Raw genomic sequence first — 18,213 nt, 5'->3', positions numbered from 1 at the left:
TGTTTGATGACTTTATTTATTTTGTTATATAATATAAGTATTTTTTCTTTTTAAATCTTTTTATCTTTATTTGATTTGCTTTAATTCATTTTGATCTAAACTAGTTTAATTTGAATTTAGTACAACCTACGTTTTTTCAATTGTTCTTTTTTTTATTTCTATGGACAGTCCTTAAATCACATTTCCAAGCCTTTGAACTGTTGAATCATTACTGAAATGGTGGTAGTTCCCTTGTAATAGGGTGTTAAATGGTTTTTAATTAAATTGTAATTGAAATTTTCTTCAAATACAAAACTGTAGCAACCCTTGCCTGTTTACACAAACAAAACCAGTAGCAAATAATGGCCAGATTTTATTGACATAGAACTCACAAATAAAGACTATACACAAAGCCACACTTGGTAAACACAATTGCAACAGGCTAAATACACATTGACATGGATAAAAAAAATTTCTCTACAAACGCCCGCCACCCCTCTCATTTTCAGAGTTTTCATAAGTGTAGAACAATTCAACAAGTTGTTGGAAATTAGCAGCTCATTCTCAATCGTAAACACTCAATCAACACAATATGACTTTACCAATGAGCGGGTTGAGGGGGTAGAAATCAAGAAATGCATTCATGAAAATGTTGTAAATACAAAAACATTTTTTTTGCCATGTATTTTACAAAAGTTTTTTTTTTGTTGTTGTTAAATTGGGGAGGAGTAATAAATATAGTAAAAACTAACATATAAGATAAATTCATTGAAAACCAAAACCAAAACAATTTTTATATGTATAGTTAATCTGCGCAACTGTTTTTCGTACATATGGCGAGAGAACAGCATCTTTGTATGGTTCATTAGATATTTTATCTTAAATCAAACTCCTACACTCTGATTTGTATTGTCCCCCTTTTAGTTATTCAAGCAACAGGTTTTTCTCACACACACACATTAGCTTATGAGGGGTTTTCGGCGAAGGGGCCCCCAAACATCGCTCTTCTAATACAAAACCGCTCACTATTCATGCTCTATTCTCCTAAGTTCAGCTATTTATTCAATGCATACAGTTTGCTTTTGTTTGTAAGTTTACACAACCATCTTCTCTCGTAGAGGAGCCAAAAGGCGCACATTGTAAGCATTTTTGTGAGTGCCCCAAGTCTTCTCTCACATACATCTCTCTATATACATATATCTATGAATTGTTGCTCTTACATTTGTGAGAATACAATTGTTGTTGGTTTCTTTCATTCATTGGTGTTGGTAATTCATTGGATTTTGATTGGTTTTCGAATGCCATCAAATCATCAACGCTTTATGCGCATGGTGTGATCTCATTGTTGTTGTCGTTATTGCAAAGCTTTTTTTTTCTTTTTAAGAAACATCATACTACAGAGCAACACCACCATCACAGGCCAGACAAAGGGGTTTCTTTATGAATGCTGTATATATATCTTTTTGGTTGGGTGGGGGGGTTTCGTAGGGGAAATTTTCATCCATATATGACCCGCCTCTTTTTGTTTGAAAGATGAATGAAAATTGGGTGGAAAATATCGACTTAATCTTTTCGATTATGTATAAAAGCGAGAGGGAACGAGTGGTATTTAGTTTGTGTAAAATGGTAAAGAAACAAAAAATATATAAAAAAAAAAAAAACAAATTGATGTTTGCTGCGATTTTCGCTGCAAATTACTTGAAATTTTTGCAAAGAGTATAATTAAATTCTAATAGACATTACTTTTTAGATTTTCCCACGAATATTATGGGAACCAATTAAAAAATAAAATCAAAATATTTACTATCATCGATACATATTTTATGTGGGGGTTTAAATCGGAATGTCGCTCTATATGGGGGTCATACAAAAATATTTAAAAATTTAAAGTTAAAATATTTACAATTTTAAGATTTTCTCTGAAACAAAATTTTAGACCAAAAACAATTTTTTTTTGTAAATATGTTTCTTTAAAGGCAAGTAAATCTTGCAAAGTTTGTCCCCACCAAACTTTGTTTTGCCTGAAAGAAGCAATTTTAGCAACAAACGAAAACATCCTTTGTTAAAAGTTTCGTTTCCCATAAACGAAATTATATTTTATTTTATTTAAACGATGACTTTCAAGATGACGATGACTTTCAAGTCTTTTTCATTGAATCGGTGGGTTAATCGGTGATTTCGGGCAACACTAAAATACTCGAACTCGATGTTAGGAATAAAGAAAAGGTGAATATCAATTCCGAGTTAATTTTATATCTGAAAAATCCGACTTTTGTCTTTTGAAGGCCTTTGATCGATAATAAATTTTTCGCAGTCTTTTGAAACGAAATGCGTTTTATTAATTTAAGGAAAATAGGTCGATATTAAGGTCATATTTAGGAATAAAACACTGTTGCATTATTGAAACGTAATTGCTGGTTTTTGGCCGATATCCAAATTCAACATTTTACTAAAAATTAGTCGTAGATTTTATACTAAAAAAAATAACGAAATGTAGCTTTATAGATTTCAATTAAGAAAATTCTTCGAGTGAAATTTTAAAATTTTATCTTGATGAAAAATCTAATGATGGTTAGAAAAACTAAAACTATATAATTAAGAATTAAATGAATTCTTAAATATTGAAGAACATTTTTAATTTAAAAAAATGTATATATTTTTCGATTTTTTTTATAAGATTTATCGCAAAAAAAACTAAGGAAAAAATTATTGAACGATATTCAAAAATTAATTGAATTAAAAAATATTCAATAAAATTTCAATATACAATTTTATAAATTTTTTATGATATTTTTAATTGATAAATTTTACATTTTAGTTGATACATTTTTTCATAATTTTTTTATGAAAAAATTTTATAAATTTTTTATGATATTTTTAATTGATAAATTTTACATTTTAATTGACAAATTTTTTCATAATTTTTTTTTTTTTATTTTTATTTTAGGTTATGGATCAGCACATGATCGCAATAATAGTCCGCCACCAACAACACAACAGCAACAAAATGCTAGTGCCAACACCAATAACAACTCAATGCTGCCACCCGCTCAATCACAAAATCCCACAACAGCGTCAAACGCATCATCAGCAGCAGTAGCTATTGCGGCCGCTGCCGCTGCTGCCAATAGTAGTCTCTCACCCAACAGTGCTAATTCTAATACAAATAATAGCAACAACAACAACAATAATAATAACAATAACAACAACAATGGTGCCAATCTCAATTACATGCAAATGGCTATGCGAAATTCTGCTGTTGCAGCTTTTTATTCGCAACATCAAATGAAAGAAGAACCTGGAACTCAATCAGCCTATGGCAATTTGGGTGGTGGTGGTTCCAACGCCAACAATCCCAATGATCCCACAGATCTCTCTTTTGGTTTGTCAGCAGCCCATTTGGCTAATGCTTCGGCCGCTGCTGCTGCCGCTGCCGCAGCAGGTTATGATGATAGTGATTATCATAGTACCATGTCATCACAAGATCATCAGGGTGGTGGTAGTTATTTGGATGGTAGTCCAGCTGATTTTTATGGTCTTAATGTGGAACAAAAATATAATGCCTATGGACGTTCAAGATTTCATGATGCCTATTCACCTGAGTTCTCACCCTATGATGCTCCACAATTTCCTGGTATGGGTTCACAGGGTGATCAATGGGGTGCCCATCATGGTGGCCATAATCCAGCCGCATATCTGTCATCAATGTGTTTGGATAAGGCTTTATTGGGTGGTTATCCCACACAAGGTGGTGTACCATGTTTCCAGGGTTCAGGGCCCATACAATTGTGGCAATTCTTATTGGAGCTATTAATGGATAAAACATGTCAGGGTTTTATTTCATGGACTGGTGATGGTTGGGAATTCAAATTAACCGATCCCGATGAGGTAAGTTTATAGCTAGATATAACAATGAAAATAATTGAAGGGAATTATAAATTCAATGAATATGATCATAAATACAATGAGCGATTTCATTATACACAAATGGACTATTGTTTTTTTTTTTTTTTTTTTTTTTTATACCCTCCACTATAGGATGGGGGTATATTAACTTTGTCATTCCGTTTGTAACACATCGAAATATTGCTCTAAGACCCCATAAAGTATATATATTCTGGGTCGTGGTGAAATTCTGAGTCGATCTGAGCATGTCCGTCCGTCAGTCTGTTGAAATCACGCTAACTTCCGAACGAAACAATCTATCGACTTGAAAATTGGCACAAGTAGTTGTTATTGATGTAGGTCGGATGGTATTGCAAATGGGCCATATCGGCCCACTTTTACGTAAAGCCCCCCATATAAACGGACCCCCAAATTTGGACGGCAGCCCCTCTAAGAGAAGCAAATTTCATCCGATTGGTCCACATCGGTCCATAATTATGTATAGCCCCCATGTAAACCGATCCCGCGATTTGGCTTGCGGAGCCTCCAAGATAAGAAAATTTCATCCGATCTGGCTGAAATTTGGTACATGGTGTTAGTATATGGTATCTAACAACTATTCAAAAAGTGGTCCACATCGGTGCATAATTATATATAACCCTCATATAAACCGATCCCCAGATTTGACCTCCGGAGCCTCATGGATGAGCAAAATTTATCCGATGCGGTTGACATTTGGTACGTGGTGTTAGTATATGGTCTCTAACAACCATGCAAAAATTGGTCCATACCGGTCTTAAATATATATAACCCCCATTTAAACCTATCCCCAGATTTGAGCTCTTGGAGGAGCAAAATTCATCCGACCCGTTTGAAATTTGGTACATTGCGCTAGTAATGTAAAACCATGCCAAAATTGGTCCAAATAATCTAGCAAAATTTTATTTCTATAGAAAATTTTGTCAAAATTTGATTACTATAGAAAATTTTGACAAAATTTTACTACTATAGAAAATTTTGTCAAAATTTTATTACTATAGAAAATTTTGTCAAAATTGTATTACTTTAGAAAATTTTGTCAAAATTTTATTACTATAGAAAATTTTGTCAAAATTTTATTACTATACAAAATTTTGTAAAGATTTTTTTTGTATAGAAAATTTTGTCAAAATTTTATTGCTATAGAAAATGTTGTCAAATTTTTATTTCTATAGAAAATTTTGTCAAAATTTTATTTCTATAGAAAATTTTGCCAAACTGAATTATTTACGTATTTAATCGGCCTTTTTTGTTTAATATATACCCCGTATGGACTAACTTACAATTGAGAACACGGTGTTAAGAAGTTTTTTTTCTACGACATGAACTAAAAATGAGAATTAATGATTTCTTTTTTTTTCATTATATTAATTAAATATTTTTTGTAAAAAATTAATTCCTTCAAATAATTTTATTTCTCAAATGGAATCTTTAATGGATTCTTTTATATATTTATTTTTTTGTTTGAGTGCTTGAATTTTAAAATTAATTATTTTTTTATTTTTTATTTTAGGTTGCTCGCCGTTGGGGTATTCGCAAAAATAAACCAAAAATGAATTACGAAAAACTTAGCCGAGGCCTGCGCTATTATTATGATAAAAATATTATCCATAAAACAGCGGGTAAACGTTATGTTTATCGTTTTGTATGTGATCTACAAAATCTTATTGGGTAAGTTATTTTTATTTATGACTATTTTATTTGGTGATTTCAAAAATAAAACTTTAGAGAATATAAATTTTTTAACCTCATACAATAAAGCTTTATAATAGGATGATCTTCTATAATAGGATGAAGCCCCAAATTTGTCCCCTTTTCACCATATCTGTCCCCAATCGAAATTATTCGATCTAAATAAAATCTAAAATACATATGCTAAATATGTTTTTATGCATAATTCTTTGATTATGATTTTATGCATAATTCTTTCGATGTCAGATTAAACAATCTTTAGATCAAAATTAAACATCTTTACAATTTCTCCAATTTTTTTTCCTTCAAATTATGAAATATTCTTTAATAATTGGAATAAACATTGAAAATAATGTCTAATAATTTTTTTTTTTAAATTTGGGCAAAAATAATTACATATTTTTCTCCTACAAGCGTTTGTAATACAGTTTAGTTTAAACAATTCTAAAATTAACTTACAATTTTTTCTCATGGTTTCAGATTTTTTTGGGAGTATGTAATTCCTCTCAATGCACAGAAAAAAATATTTTTTTTAATGATCAATTACGAAATCAGTTAATTTCGATTAATATTTAAATAAAATTTCTTCAATCACATAAACAATAGTATCAATTGACATTTTATGTGGTTCTCTTAATATTTGTGTTTGATTTTTGTTTTAATTAAAAAAGTTTTTTTAAATCAATTAAATATGTAAAAAAGTTTTTTAAATCAATTAAATATATGTTTTCAAATTCAATTAAATTTTTTAATTGGAAAAATTTTTGGTGATATTTTTTCGGTGTGATAAAGCCTTTTAGTCTATTTTGTTATTTCTCTATTAGGTTTTTTTAATCCATTTATTTTATTTTTTTGCTATATATATTCTATTTATTTTATATTTTATAATTAACTAATTATTTTTTTTTAATTCTCTTACAGTTGTTCTCCTGAAGAATTGTGTGCTAAATATGACCTCAAAACCGAAAAGAAAGACGATGATTAAATTTAAGGATTCTCTACGCTCTTAGAAAAAAAAAGAGACAAACAAAGGCCAGCAAAAAAATCACAATTTTGTTAAAAAGAAAAATATAAACAATGGTGGATTCTTCCAAATGTGCTTAAACAAATTTAATATTGTTTTATAATATACATACACCGATATCTTCAATGTAAATCCTTGGCATACAAATCACCCCACAAATAATCTATATTATTTTGTTTTTGTCTTCTTTTACTCACAATTTTATATTAATTTTTAAAATTTTTGAATTTGTTCAAAAACAATAAAACAAAATGTTTTAAATATATTTTTTTTTTTTAAATAACTTAAAATTAAATTAGCCGTAATACTTCATTGGAAACGTGATGTAATTTAATAAGTTCTTTTTTACAAGAAACAAAAACACAGTTATATATACATAAATTTTTTTATTTAAGAAAACTAATAATATTTAGTAAAAAAAAACTAAATCAAACAGAAACAGAAAAATAAAGTGGCTTGTTAGGAAATTAAAATCGTTTTTTATAGTAGTTTTTTTTTATAAAAATTAAAAATAATTAATTTGAAATTAATTAATTTTAATAATTTTTCTCCTTTAACAAATATATTATATATTCATTAGTTATAAATACAAAACAAAACAAAAAAACGCAATGTTCTCGTTAATTTATTAAGTTTTACTATTTTACTTATTTAATAAACAAAAGAAAACAAATTGGAATTAATAGAAAAGCTCAAACATTCAATGGTGCAATTTTTTCTAAAGAAAAATTGTCAACAAAACAAAACAAAAATTAAAACAAATTTTGTAAAGAAAATGCCATACGAAATAGAAATTTGAAAAAAAGTAACGCACATATATATAAACACAAAACCCAATTGAGCATCCAAAGTTAAGTGATATTAAATAAAAATTATATGTATAAAAAATCCATTAAAAAATTTAATTTTCTTTCTCTCTTTAAATTTTTTGTATATAAATTTCTTTGATAACAAAAACCAACTTCCGTTTTTTTTAAGTGTCTTAGACTACAAGTTCTTTATAGATTTTTTTTTTGAAAATTTAGTAATTAGATTATTTTCTATATAGAAACTAAAATTTTGTTTCTCAGTGTATGAGTGCTTCCTTGAGACTCGAGAGTTTTATTCAATTTTTATCACACAATAACAAAAAAAAACTTTATAAAAGAAATAATACCAGCAAATATTTCCATAAAAAAATATTGTGTACAATTTTATCTTTTATAAATTATTAACTATAATTATTAATTGTTTAATTTAGTTATTACTTAAAAAAACACATAAAATCTTTATTTTTTAAGTAGGTGTAAAAAAATAAATAACATAATTATTCATTATATAATTACAAGAAACATGAAAAACATGAAGCAAACAGAAAAATATTGCTATACATAATCTTATATACATATTATAAATATAATAAATTATATTTAAAATGAAATTTTAATTAATTTTTTTTAATTGTAAGTCATACAATAAAAACGAAATGAAAAATGCTCAAGAAAATTTGCATAAATTAAATAAATAAAAATATTTGTTAAAAATAATTTAATTGAATGTGGTTTTTTATTGTTTATTAAATTTGATAAACTTAAGGGCTACCATAGAGCTTTCGTGGTGCAATGGTTGGCATTCATAAAAGAGTCATGGGTTCAATCCCAGTATTTCGGTGATGTTTTTATTTCTTCTTAGTTATGATGGCAATATTCCTGAATTTTCCAAAGGATTCATAAATTGTGAGCCGCGCCCTTCCGTTTCGTCTATGAAATTAGGTCTCTTATTATTGAAACGGGTAGACCAAAGGGTCTAAAAAATTTTCAAAATATTTTAAATTTGAGGAATATCCTTATATATATGGAAGAGAAAAGTTTTTATGGGTCCATGTTTCCGATTCAATATTCTTAGGCATATCTGATACAAATTGTGACTTGCAATACACATGCAAACATTTCGTATTATTGTATATAAAATTCACGTTAATGCGTATATGCATTTAAAACAATTACCATGAACAAATTAACGCTTATTTTATTACTAAAGAATTATTTACAAGGAGTGGTATAGAGGTAACCAAGTTCAAAAATCATATAAATTTGTAGACAAAATAAACTTAAAAGGTATAAATATATTTTTATTTTTCACAGTGTATTAAAAAACACTAACTTGAAATTTTGCCAACTACTGTGAATGGACAATCTGGAAAATTTGGGCAAACATTTCGTATTAACTATTGTATATAAAACTCACGTTAATGCGTATAAGCATTTGAAACAATTACCATGAACAATTTAACGCTTAATTTATTACTAAAGAATTATTTAGGGGTAGTATAGAGGTAACCAAGTTCAAAAATCATATAAATTTGTAGACAAAATAAACCTAAAAGGTATAAATATATTTTTATTTTTCACAGTGTATTAAAAACTTAAAAACTTGAAATTTTGCCAACTACTGTGAATGGACAATCTGGACAATTTGGGCCAATAGGTTTGTATCCGTGCTACCCAATAATTGTGAATGAACATATGGTTTGTGTCATGGATATTGTATAGCAAGGACACAACCCTGTTTTCGTAACATTTTCAGATTGTCCATTCACAGTAGTTGACACATTTCAGGTGCGTGTTATTCTAATACACTGTGAAGAACAAAAAAATATATTTATGCATTTTAAGTTTATTTGGTCTATCCTATCTATATGTAATGTAACAAAGTAAAACGCTCATTTTTTAATTTTTTTTTGTTTTTAATTTTATTGTTTAAAAGCAAAAAATGTCGGAAATAACATACAATTTTAGAATAAGTATATGGCTATGCGGTATAGTGACCTATTTTTGAGATGATCGACACTTTTGACATTTTTTAGTGTCAACCTTGCTTTGCAAACTACCCAGGCGTAATAGCCGAGCGAATTGAGATCCTGAGATTTTGGTGGTCATTGTACGGTAGAAATGAAGGAGCCTCCGTCGAATCTTGATTGACGCGTGCTGAGTGTGATCACACCCAGCAAAAAACAAATTGGTAGTTCTCCTAAAGGCACAACTTGAAAAGTACTTCCAAAAATGCCCTCCCATAGATGTTCTTTATTTTAAGTACACAGGAAGTGATTTTAATTCATTTTTATACCTTCCACCATAGGATGGGGGTATATTAACATTGTCATTCCGTTTGTAACACATCGAAATATTGCTCTAAGACCCCATAAAGTATATATATTCTGGATCGTGGTGAAATTCTGAGTCGATCTGAGCATTTCCGTCCGTCCGTCCGTCCGTCTGTTGAAATCACGCTAACTTCCGACCGAAACAAGCTATCGACTTGAAACTTGGCACAAATAGTTGTTATTGATGTAGGTCGGATGGTATTGCAAATGGGCCATATCGGTCCACTTTTACGTATAGCCCCCATATAAACGGACCCCAAAAATTTGGCTTGCAGACCCTCTAAGAGAAGCAAATTTCATCCGAGTTGAAATTTGGTACATTGTGCTAGTATATGGCCGTTAACAACCAGCCCTCAGATAAATCGATCCCCAATCACACAAAAATTGGTCCATATCAAGTTCATAATTCTATATAGCCCCCATATAAGCGACCCCCATATTTCAATTTCCATGTCGATTCGTAATTATTTGTAGACTTATTTGTCTAATATATACCACGTATGGACAAACTCACAATTTAGAAAACGATGTTAAGAAGTTTTAAGATACCACAACCCAATTAATTCGATTGTGGACGACAGTCTTTCGTAGGATCCTCCAACATGGATTGCGTAGAAACTTCTACGAAAGACTGTCATCCACAATCGAATTACTTGCGTTGTGGTAATACTTACCGATGGCAACGTATCTTAAAACTTCTTAACATCGTTAGTCCACACGTGGTATATATTATGTATAGGTAAGTCTACAAAAAATTACGAATCGATATGGACTTTTGCACGGTACGTAGAGAGCCAGAATTGAAATGTGGGGCTCGCTTATATGGGGGCGATATATAATTATGAACTTGATATGGACCAATTTTTGTGTGATTGGGTATCGATTTATCTGAGGGCTTTATATAACTATAGAGCGATACGGACCTAGTTAGGGATGGTTGTTAACGGCCATATACTAGCACAATGTACCAAATTTCAACTGACTCGGATGAAATTTGTTCCTCCAAGAGGCTCCAAAACCAAATCTCGGGATCGGCTTATATGGGGACTGATATGAACCAATCCCTGCATGGTTGTTGGATACCATATACTAACATCACGTACCAAATTTCGACCGAATCGGATAAATTTTGGAGGTCAAATCAAATCGGTTATATGGGGGCTATATATAATTATGGACCGATTTCGACAAATTTTTGCATGGGTGTTTGCGGCCATATATTAACACCACGTACCAAATTTCAACTGAATCAGATGAATTTTGGTCTTCCAAGAGGCTCCGGAGGTGAAATCTGGGAATCGGTTTATATGGCGCTATATATAATTATGGACCGATGTGGACCAATTTTTGCATGGTTATTAGAGACCATATACTAACACCATGTACCAAATTTCAGCATGGATGAAATTTGCTTCTCTTAGAGGCTCCGCAAGCCTAATCTGGGGGTCCGTTTATAAGGGGGGGAGTGGACCGATATGGCCCATTTGCAATACCATCCGACCTACATCAATAACAACTACACGCAAAGAACAAAACGTTTGGAAAACGTGTACCGAAAACGTTTTTCTGTTGTTAGAGTTTTTTGAATTGATTCGAAAAGTATACACAAGTATAAAATGTTTATTTTTTTAATAAAAAAGGTATTTTTGAACCAACAACACAATCCATTTCGTTTATATCAAACACTTTCTTACTTTAGGTTTTTAATAAGACACATTTTACAGTTCATAGTAAAAATTTAATATAGTAGAATGTAATGTTGAACATTTTTTCGGAATCTTCCGACCATATCTGGAATATATGTAAAAAAAAACTTTGGTCGAAGCAGGGATCGAACCCACGACCCTTGACATGCAAGTCGGACGTAGCAACCACTGCTCCACGGTGCCCAACTAAATGTATTTTTCTGCTAAATAAACTTTGTTTAATCGACTCGTGGGCGCCGCAAGCTATGCTATATAAATATAACTTATATGGATATTTATCTATTGATGACCATAACAGGTACATAGCTCAGTGGTTAGAGTGTTGGCTTACAAAGTGCATGGTCCGCGGTTCGATTCTCCGTCCAGGCGAAAGGTAAAAAAATTTTAAAAATTTATAAAATCGTATAATTTCTTCTACATTGTTGGTATTACAGGAAAAGGTGTTAAGAATTAAAAAACCTCGTGGATGTGAGAAAGATGTGAGGGAAAATGCAATTAGCAAGAAAAAAAGGATTTTTTTTGAGTTTGTCTTTATGAAATTATTTCTACATCCTGGAAAAGAATAAACGTTTATCACAAAAAGTATATACTTTTCTTCCAAATACACTTCCTTTCAACGAAAATCAAATGAGAAACGAACTTTGTTTGCCTAAAATTTCGTTTGGGAGGAAAGAATTATTTTTTTGCGTGTACTTGTGCCAAGTTTCAAGTCGATAGCTTGTTTCGTTCGGAAGTTGGCGTGATTTCAACAGACGGACGGACATGTTTAGATCGACTCAGAATTCCACCACGACCCAGAATATATATACTTTATGGGGTCTAAGAGCAATATTTCAATGTGTTACAAACGGAATGACAAAGTTAATATACCCCCATCCTATGGTGGAGGGTCTAATTATTTATTTTGGCAAAATTGACGCAGAAACGATGAATTTAACATGGGTTTGTCATAGGACAAATGTCCAGCATTTTAACAGCCGTTGCCCTGAGTTTGCATCACTTCTTAAGGTGTGATCCTACCTGTGGCAGTTTTTATGCATTTGTGCGAGAATACTAGCGCAGTGTCATCCGCATATGCGAAATCAGTACTTTATTTAAGAGTGTTCAGTAGGTCGTTTGCATATATTATATAAAGTATTGGACCAAGTTTTGAGCCTTGTGGCACTCCGTATTTCGTTTGCCTAATTGTGCTGAACTCATTCTCTATTTTTACTTTGTAGTTTCGATAACTTAAGTAGCTCCTAAACCATTGTAAACTGTTACCACGGATTCCATTTCGATCAAGCGCATTTAGTAGAGTTTCGTGTGACAGCGTATCAAACGCTTTACTAAAATCTATGAAAAGGGCCAGGCTGCTAATATGTTTGTTTAAATTTTTGTATATATGATTCGAGAAGTACCCCAAAAGTTGTTTATAGTTTTTTTTCCTTTTTGAAATCCGAACTTATATTCGTGTATTACATTATATTTTGTTAGAAACTGCTTAAGCCGTCTAAGGTTTCCTCAATCTTATGACGAACTTGCAATATCAGTTCACGAAACTTGTCCTGGAGTCAACTTCGACGTCGGTTCCTTGACTAAGCTTCATTACCAAAAATTTAAATAAGTTCATCGATGCACTGTTGGGAGCCACCATGGTGCAATGTTCAGCATGCCCGCCTTGCATACACAGGATGGTGCGTTCAAACCCAGTTTCGACCAAACTCCAAAGTTTGTCAGCGGTGGATTATCCCCTTTCAGCAATGCTAGTGACATTTCTAAGTGTTTCAAAGCTTCTCCAAGTGGTTTCACCGCAATGTGGAATGCTTCGTTCGATTTTGGTCATAAAAAGCAGGCCCTTGTCATTGCCCTGAACATACAATCGGGCAGCACTCACTAATAAGAGGGAAGATCATCACTGTGGTATCACAATGGACTGAATAGTCTAACTGAGCCTGAAATATCGGGCTGCCACTATACCTAACCTAACCTAACCACGATGCACTGTGTCTGAGTTAATCCCTGTCGAAAGTTGTACAAAAATTCGAACCAAAATGTCTACGATTTGATTCAATTGCTTGGATGTGTTTCGTGCGCGAGCTACTTTTGTTGGATTTGGGTTCATCTTGAGACGCCCATACTATAGACTGATGTGTACTTTCGAGCTCATACGCTTGAAACCACGACTCATTACCGGTCACGATGTCATAGACGTGTTTCGAAGCAACGTGATCGTATTTTTGGAGCATTTCTTTCGACCAATCGAGACGAGCCGTTTTTTCCGGTCAAATATTCAAGCAATATTGAATGTGTGCTGGTCTCAATCTCACGGTAGGTCCCGTGAGTGAACTGCGACCTTGGTTGAATTCACCATGCCATCGATAAACACTGGTCCTTGACGGAGCTTAATCGTCAAAATTGAATTAAGTTCATCGAAGCACTGTTATTCAGTTAATCCACGTCGAAAATTGTAAAAATTAATCGCCCGAAAATATTCACGGTTTAATTCCATATTTTGAACGAGCTGATTATTTTACGTTGCTGTATAAAAAACAAATAGCTTTTGTATGTCATTCCTAAAGCGGGGAAGTTATCACATGGTACGGCGAAGGATTTTAGACCAATAAGCTTATCATCCTTCTTGTAAAAACGATGGAGAGGATACTGGATGAACATATAAGGAACCAGTTAGACAGGAAACTATCAACCTGTCAGCATGCCTATATTAAGGGCAGATCTGTAGAATCTGCCCTGCACTCAGTGGTGCATCACATAGAGAGATCCATGACTTATGGCGACTATACATTGACGGCGTTTCTGGACATTGAAGGTGCTTTTAATTATACGAAAATTGATAAGGTGGTACATGCATTAGAGAGGTATAGTGTTGAGAAATTCGTTATAAAGTGGATCGAGTTGATGTTGCTAAGCAGGGACATGGTGGTCGAGCTAGCGGGCTCCACAAGGAGGGCTAGGACCACTAGAGGACTGCCACAGGGAGGAGTTATATCACCTTTGCTGTGGCTATTGGTGGTGAACGAGGTATTGCTTGGACTGACTAGTAAGGGTATCAAGGTAGTGGCATACGCGGATGACATTGTGATAATGATATCGGGGAAATTCCTCGACTCTATTGCGGATGTGCTGAGTGAGTCTTTGCAGTATCTCTCGGAATGGACTCTAGGATGCGGTTTAGGGGTGAACCCTAGTAAGACGGAGTTGGTATTGTTCACCAGGAGGAGAAAGGTTATCGGGTACAAGTCTCCTGTATTCCAGAACATAGAGTTGACGCTCTCGAAATCAGCAAGGTACCTAGGAGTTATTTTGGACTCCAGGCTGAACTGGATGGATAATACTGCCGATCGCATTAAGAGGGCCTATGCGGCACTATACTCGTGTCAAAAATTGGTCGGGCAGAGATGGGGAATGAGGCCTTCTCTTTTTGCCTGGATTTATACCGCGGTTGTAAGACCTGTGGCCATATATGGCTGTCATGTTTGGTGGACGATCGTGAAACACCAAAATCATATATCGAGAATAAACAGGATAAATAGGACTGCCCTCATCTATATGACAGGTGCCATGAGGACCACAGCCACTGCTGCTCTGGAGGTAATGATGGGATTTATCCCACTCGATTTACACGTAAGGAAAATAGCTGAACTGACACTTCTGAGACTGAGGAGCTTGAACACGCTGGAGAGGACAACCTGCAGGCATACTGAAATTTTGGACGAGCAGTATAGAGAGACGGACCATATGGCCACGGAGCATGTTTATCATCAAAAACCGACGTACATTATACCAAGTATGGAAGAGTGGGAAGACAGGAAGATACCCTTCGGAACCCTGAACATGTATACGGACGGATCGAAGATGGAGGAAGGAACGGGCAGCGGAATCTATTGTAGTGAACTAGGTATAAGGGAGTCTTACACGCTGGATAGTGATTGCAGTATTTTTCAGGCTGAGATTTATGCGATCACGAAGGCTGCTGAATCGCTGTTGATGAGGCCGTTATACAGAAGCGATATCAGCTTCTTCATCGACAGTCAGGCAGCTATAAAGGCATTGTGCAGTACTGACATAAGGTCTAGGGTAGTCAGCCGCTGTCGTCGAGAACTCAAGGTTCTCACTGAACAGCATAATATAACTCTGTGCTGGGTACCTGGGCACTATGGGATAATAGGAAATGAGGAAGCGGATGTGCTGGCTAAGGAGGGTGCTGGTGGAACGAACAATGTCCTAGCGGACGTTTTTCCTCCACTATCTTCTTATCATTACAGGATAGAGGTTAAATATGATGAGCAATGGCGTAGACGCTGGGTCTCTTCGGTTGGTTGCGAGCAAACCAAGTTGATATGGGATGAAAAGAAACGTAGAAACTGCGAAATTTTGTTGTCGATGAGCGGAGAGGAATTACGGCCACTGATTGGTATTATAACAGGACACAACACACTTGGGAAACACATGGTAAGAATAGGACTTAAAGACGATGATATCTGTAGATGGTGCCTGGACCCGGAAGTTACGGAGGACTCGTACCACTTCCTGTGCCAGTGCCCAGCTTTATCCTTTAAAAGAAACAAGATACTGGGCTCCTTTTTCTTTCAGACTCTCACTGATCTACGGGAGTGCAGGTTAAGGAACATACTTGCCTTCATCAGGGCCTCTGGTTGGTTATTCTGAGATTTCTTTCAAAGAGAACGAGCAGAGGGAAGTTTCTGGGACGAGGCGGCCGCATCGGAAGAAGATAGATTGAAAAATCACATCGAGGGATCACAATGGACCTATACTGGTCTAAGTGGGCATCAATATAAAACATTGATGTCACCCTCTACAACCTAACCTAACCTATGTCAAAACGTTCTGAGTACACGGATGAAAAAGACTGTTTTTCATATTTTTGGCTATAAACATTATATGTTTGGAACACAATATTTTTGAGTGCAAGCATATAATGTTCATAAACTAGCGTAACATGTTTGGGACATATATGTTAATATGTTAGAACATATTATGTTTGGGACATAAAATGTTTGTAAATATAATATGCTTGGATGCAAACATATATTAATTTAGAAATAGCCTATAAACATATATGTGTTTAGTAGCTTGGAGCGCTATTTAACAGGGAGCGATATTGAATTAAGTTGGTGGTTGTTGCTTGTTATTACAAAATTAACATTTTATTTTTCCTTGGGCAATTGATCAGCTACTTCTTTGATCCTTACAAACTGTGTGGTCGGTCCGCTGTTCGAATCCCCGTCCGGCAAAAGGTAAAATTAAAATAAAAACAAGTATATACGGCCGTAAGTTCGGCCAGGCCGAATCTTATGTACCCTCCACCATGGATTGCGTAGGAACTTCTACTAAAGGCTGTCATCCACAATCGAATTACTTGGGTTGCGATAACACTTGCCGATGGCAAGGTATCGTAAAACTTTTTAGCACTGTCTTCTAAATTGTAAGTTAGCCCATACGGGGTATATATTAAACAAAAAAAGGCCGATTAAATACGTATATAATCTAGTTTGACAAAATTTTCTATAGAAATAAAATTTTGACAAAATTTTCTATAGAAATGAAACCTTGACAAAATTTTCTATAGAAATAAAATTTTGACAAAATTTTCTATAGAAATAAAAATTTGACAAAATTTTCTATAGAAATAAAAACTTGACAAAATTTTCTATAGAAATAAAATGTTGACAAAATTTTCTATGGAAGTAAAATGTTGACAAAATTTTCTATAGCAATACAATTTTGACAAAAATTTCTATAGAAATAAAATGTTGATAAAATTTTGTATAGAAATGAAATTTTGACAAAATTTTGTATAGAAATAAAATGTTGACAAAATTTTCTACAGAAATAAATTTTTTACAAAATTTTCTATAGAAATAAAATTTTGACAAACATTTCTATAGAAATAAACTTTTGACAAAACTTTCTATAGAAATGAAATTTTAACAAAACTTTCTATAGTAATAAAATTTGACAAAATTTTCTATGGAAATAAAGTTTTGGTAGATTACAAAATTTTCTATAGAAATAAAATTTTGACAAAATTTTCTATGGAAATAAAATTTTGACAAACATTTGTATAGAAATAAACTTTTGACAAAACTTTCTATAGAAATGAAATTTTGACAAAACTTTCTATAGTAATAAAATTTGACAAAATTTTCTATGGAAATAAAGTTTTGGTAGATTATTTTTGGCGATATGGACCAATTTTTGTGTAATAAGTCATCGGCTATATATAACTAAAGACCGATATGGACCAATTTTTACATGGCTGTTAGAGGCCATATATTGACAAAATGTACCAAATTTCAACCGTATCGGATGACTTTTGCTCCTCCAAGAGGTTCCGGACGTCAAATCTGGGGACGGTTTATATGGGAACTATATATAATTATGGACCGATATGGACCAATTTTTGCATGGTTGTTAGAGACCACATACTAACACCATGTACCAAATTTCAACTGGATCGGATGAATTTTGCTCTTCCAAGAGGCTCCGGAGGTCAAATCTGGGGATCGGTTTATATGGGGGCTATATATAATTATGGACCGATATGGACCAATTTTTGCATGGTTATTAGAGGCCGTAAACTAACATCAGGTACCAAATTTCAACCGGATCGGATGAATTTTGCCCCTCCAAGAGGCTCCGGAGGTCAAATCTGGGGATCGGTTTATATGGGGGCTATATATAATTATGGACCGATATGGACCAATTTTTGCATGGTTGTTAAA

The 18,213-nt window shown here is 33.2% G+C and overlaps 1 protein-coding gene across 3 annotated transcripts in view; it reads left to right on the top strand.

Moving 5' to 3' along the window:
- The window catches only part of pnt (ETS transcription factor pointed), a 594,656-nt gene extending 587,776 nt beyond the window's left edge, over positions 1 to 6,880 (top strand). For all 3 annotated transcript variants that reach the window (XM_075291727.1, XM_075291729.1, XM_075291728.1), the window contains 3 exons: positions 2,927 to 3,867; positions 5,417 to 5,574; positions 6,517 to 6,880. In XM_075291727.1, the coding sequence (XP_075147842.1) occupies positions 2,927 to 3,867; positions 5,417 to 5,574; positions 6,517 to 6,580 (1,163 nt within the window). In that variant the 3' untranslated portion in view covers positions 6,581 to 6,880. The remainder of the gene's footprint in view (positions 1 to 2,926; positions 3,868 to 5,416; positions 5,575 to 6,516) is intronic.
- The last annotated feature ends 11,333 nt before the right edge of the window (positions 6,881 to 18,213 follow it).

This window comes from Haematobia irritans, chromosome 1 (genome assembly GCF_050003625.1).
Source record: "Haematobia irritans isolate KBUSLIRL chromosome 1, ASM5000362v1, whole genome shotgun sequence".
Classification (NCBI taxonomy): Eukaryota; Metazoa; Arthropoda; class Insecta; order Diptera; family Muscidae; genus Haematobia; species Haematobia irritans.
Note: the sequence above shows the minus strand (reverse complement) of the source record. Positions and strands in the feature narration are given on the sequence as shown.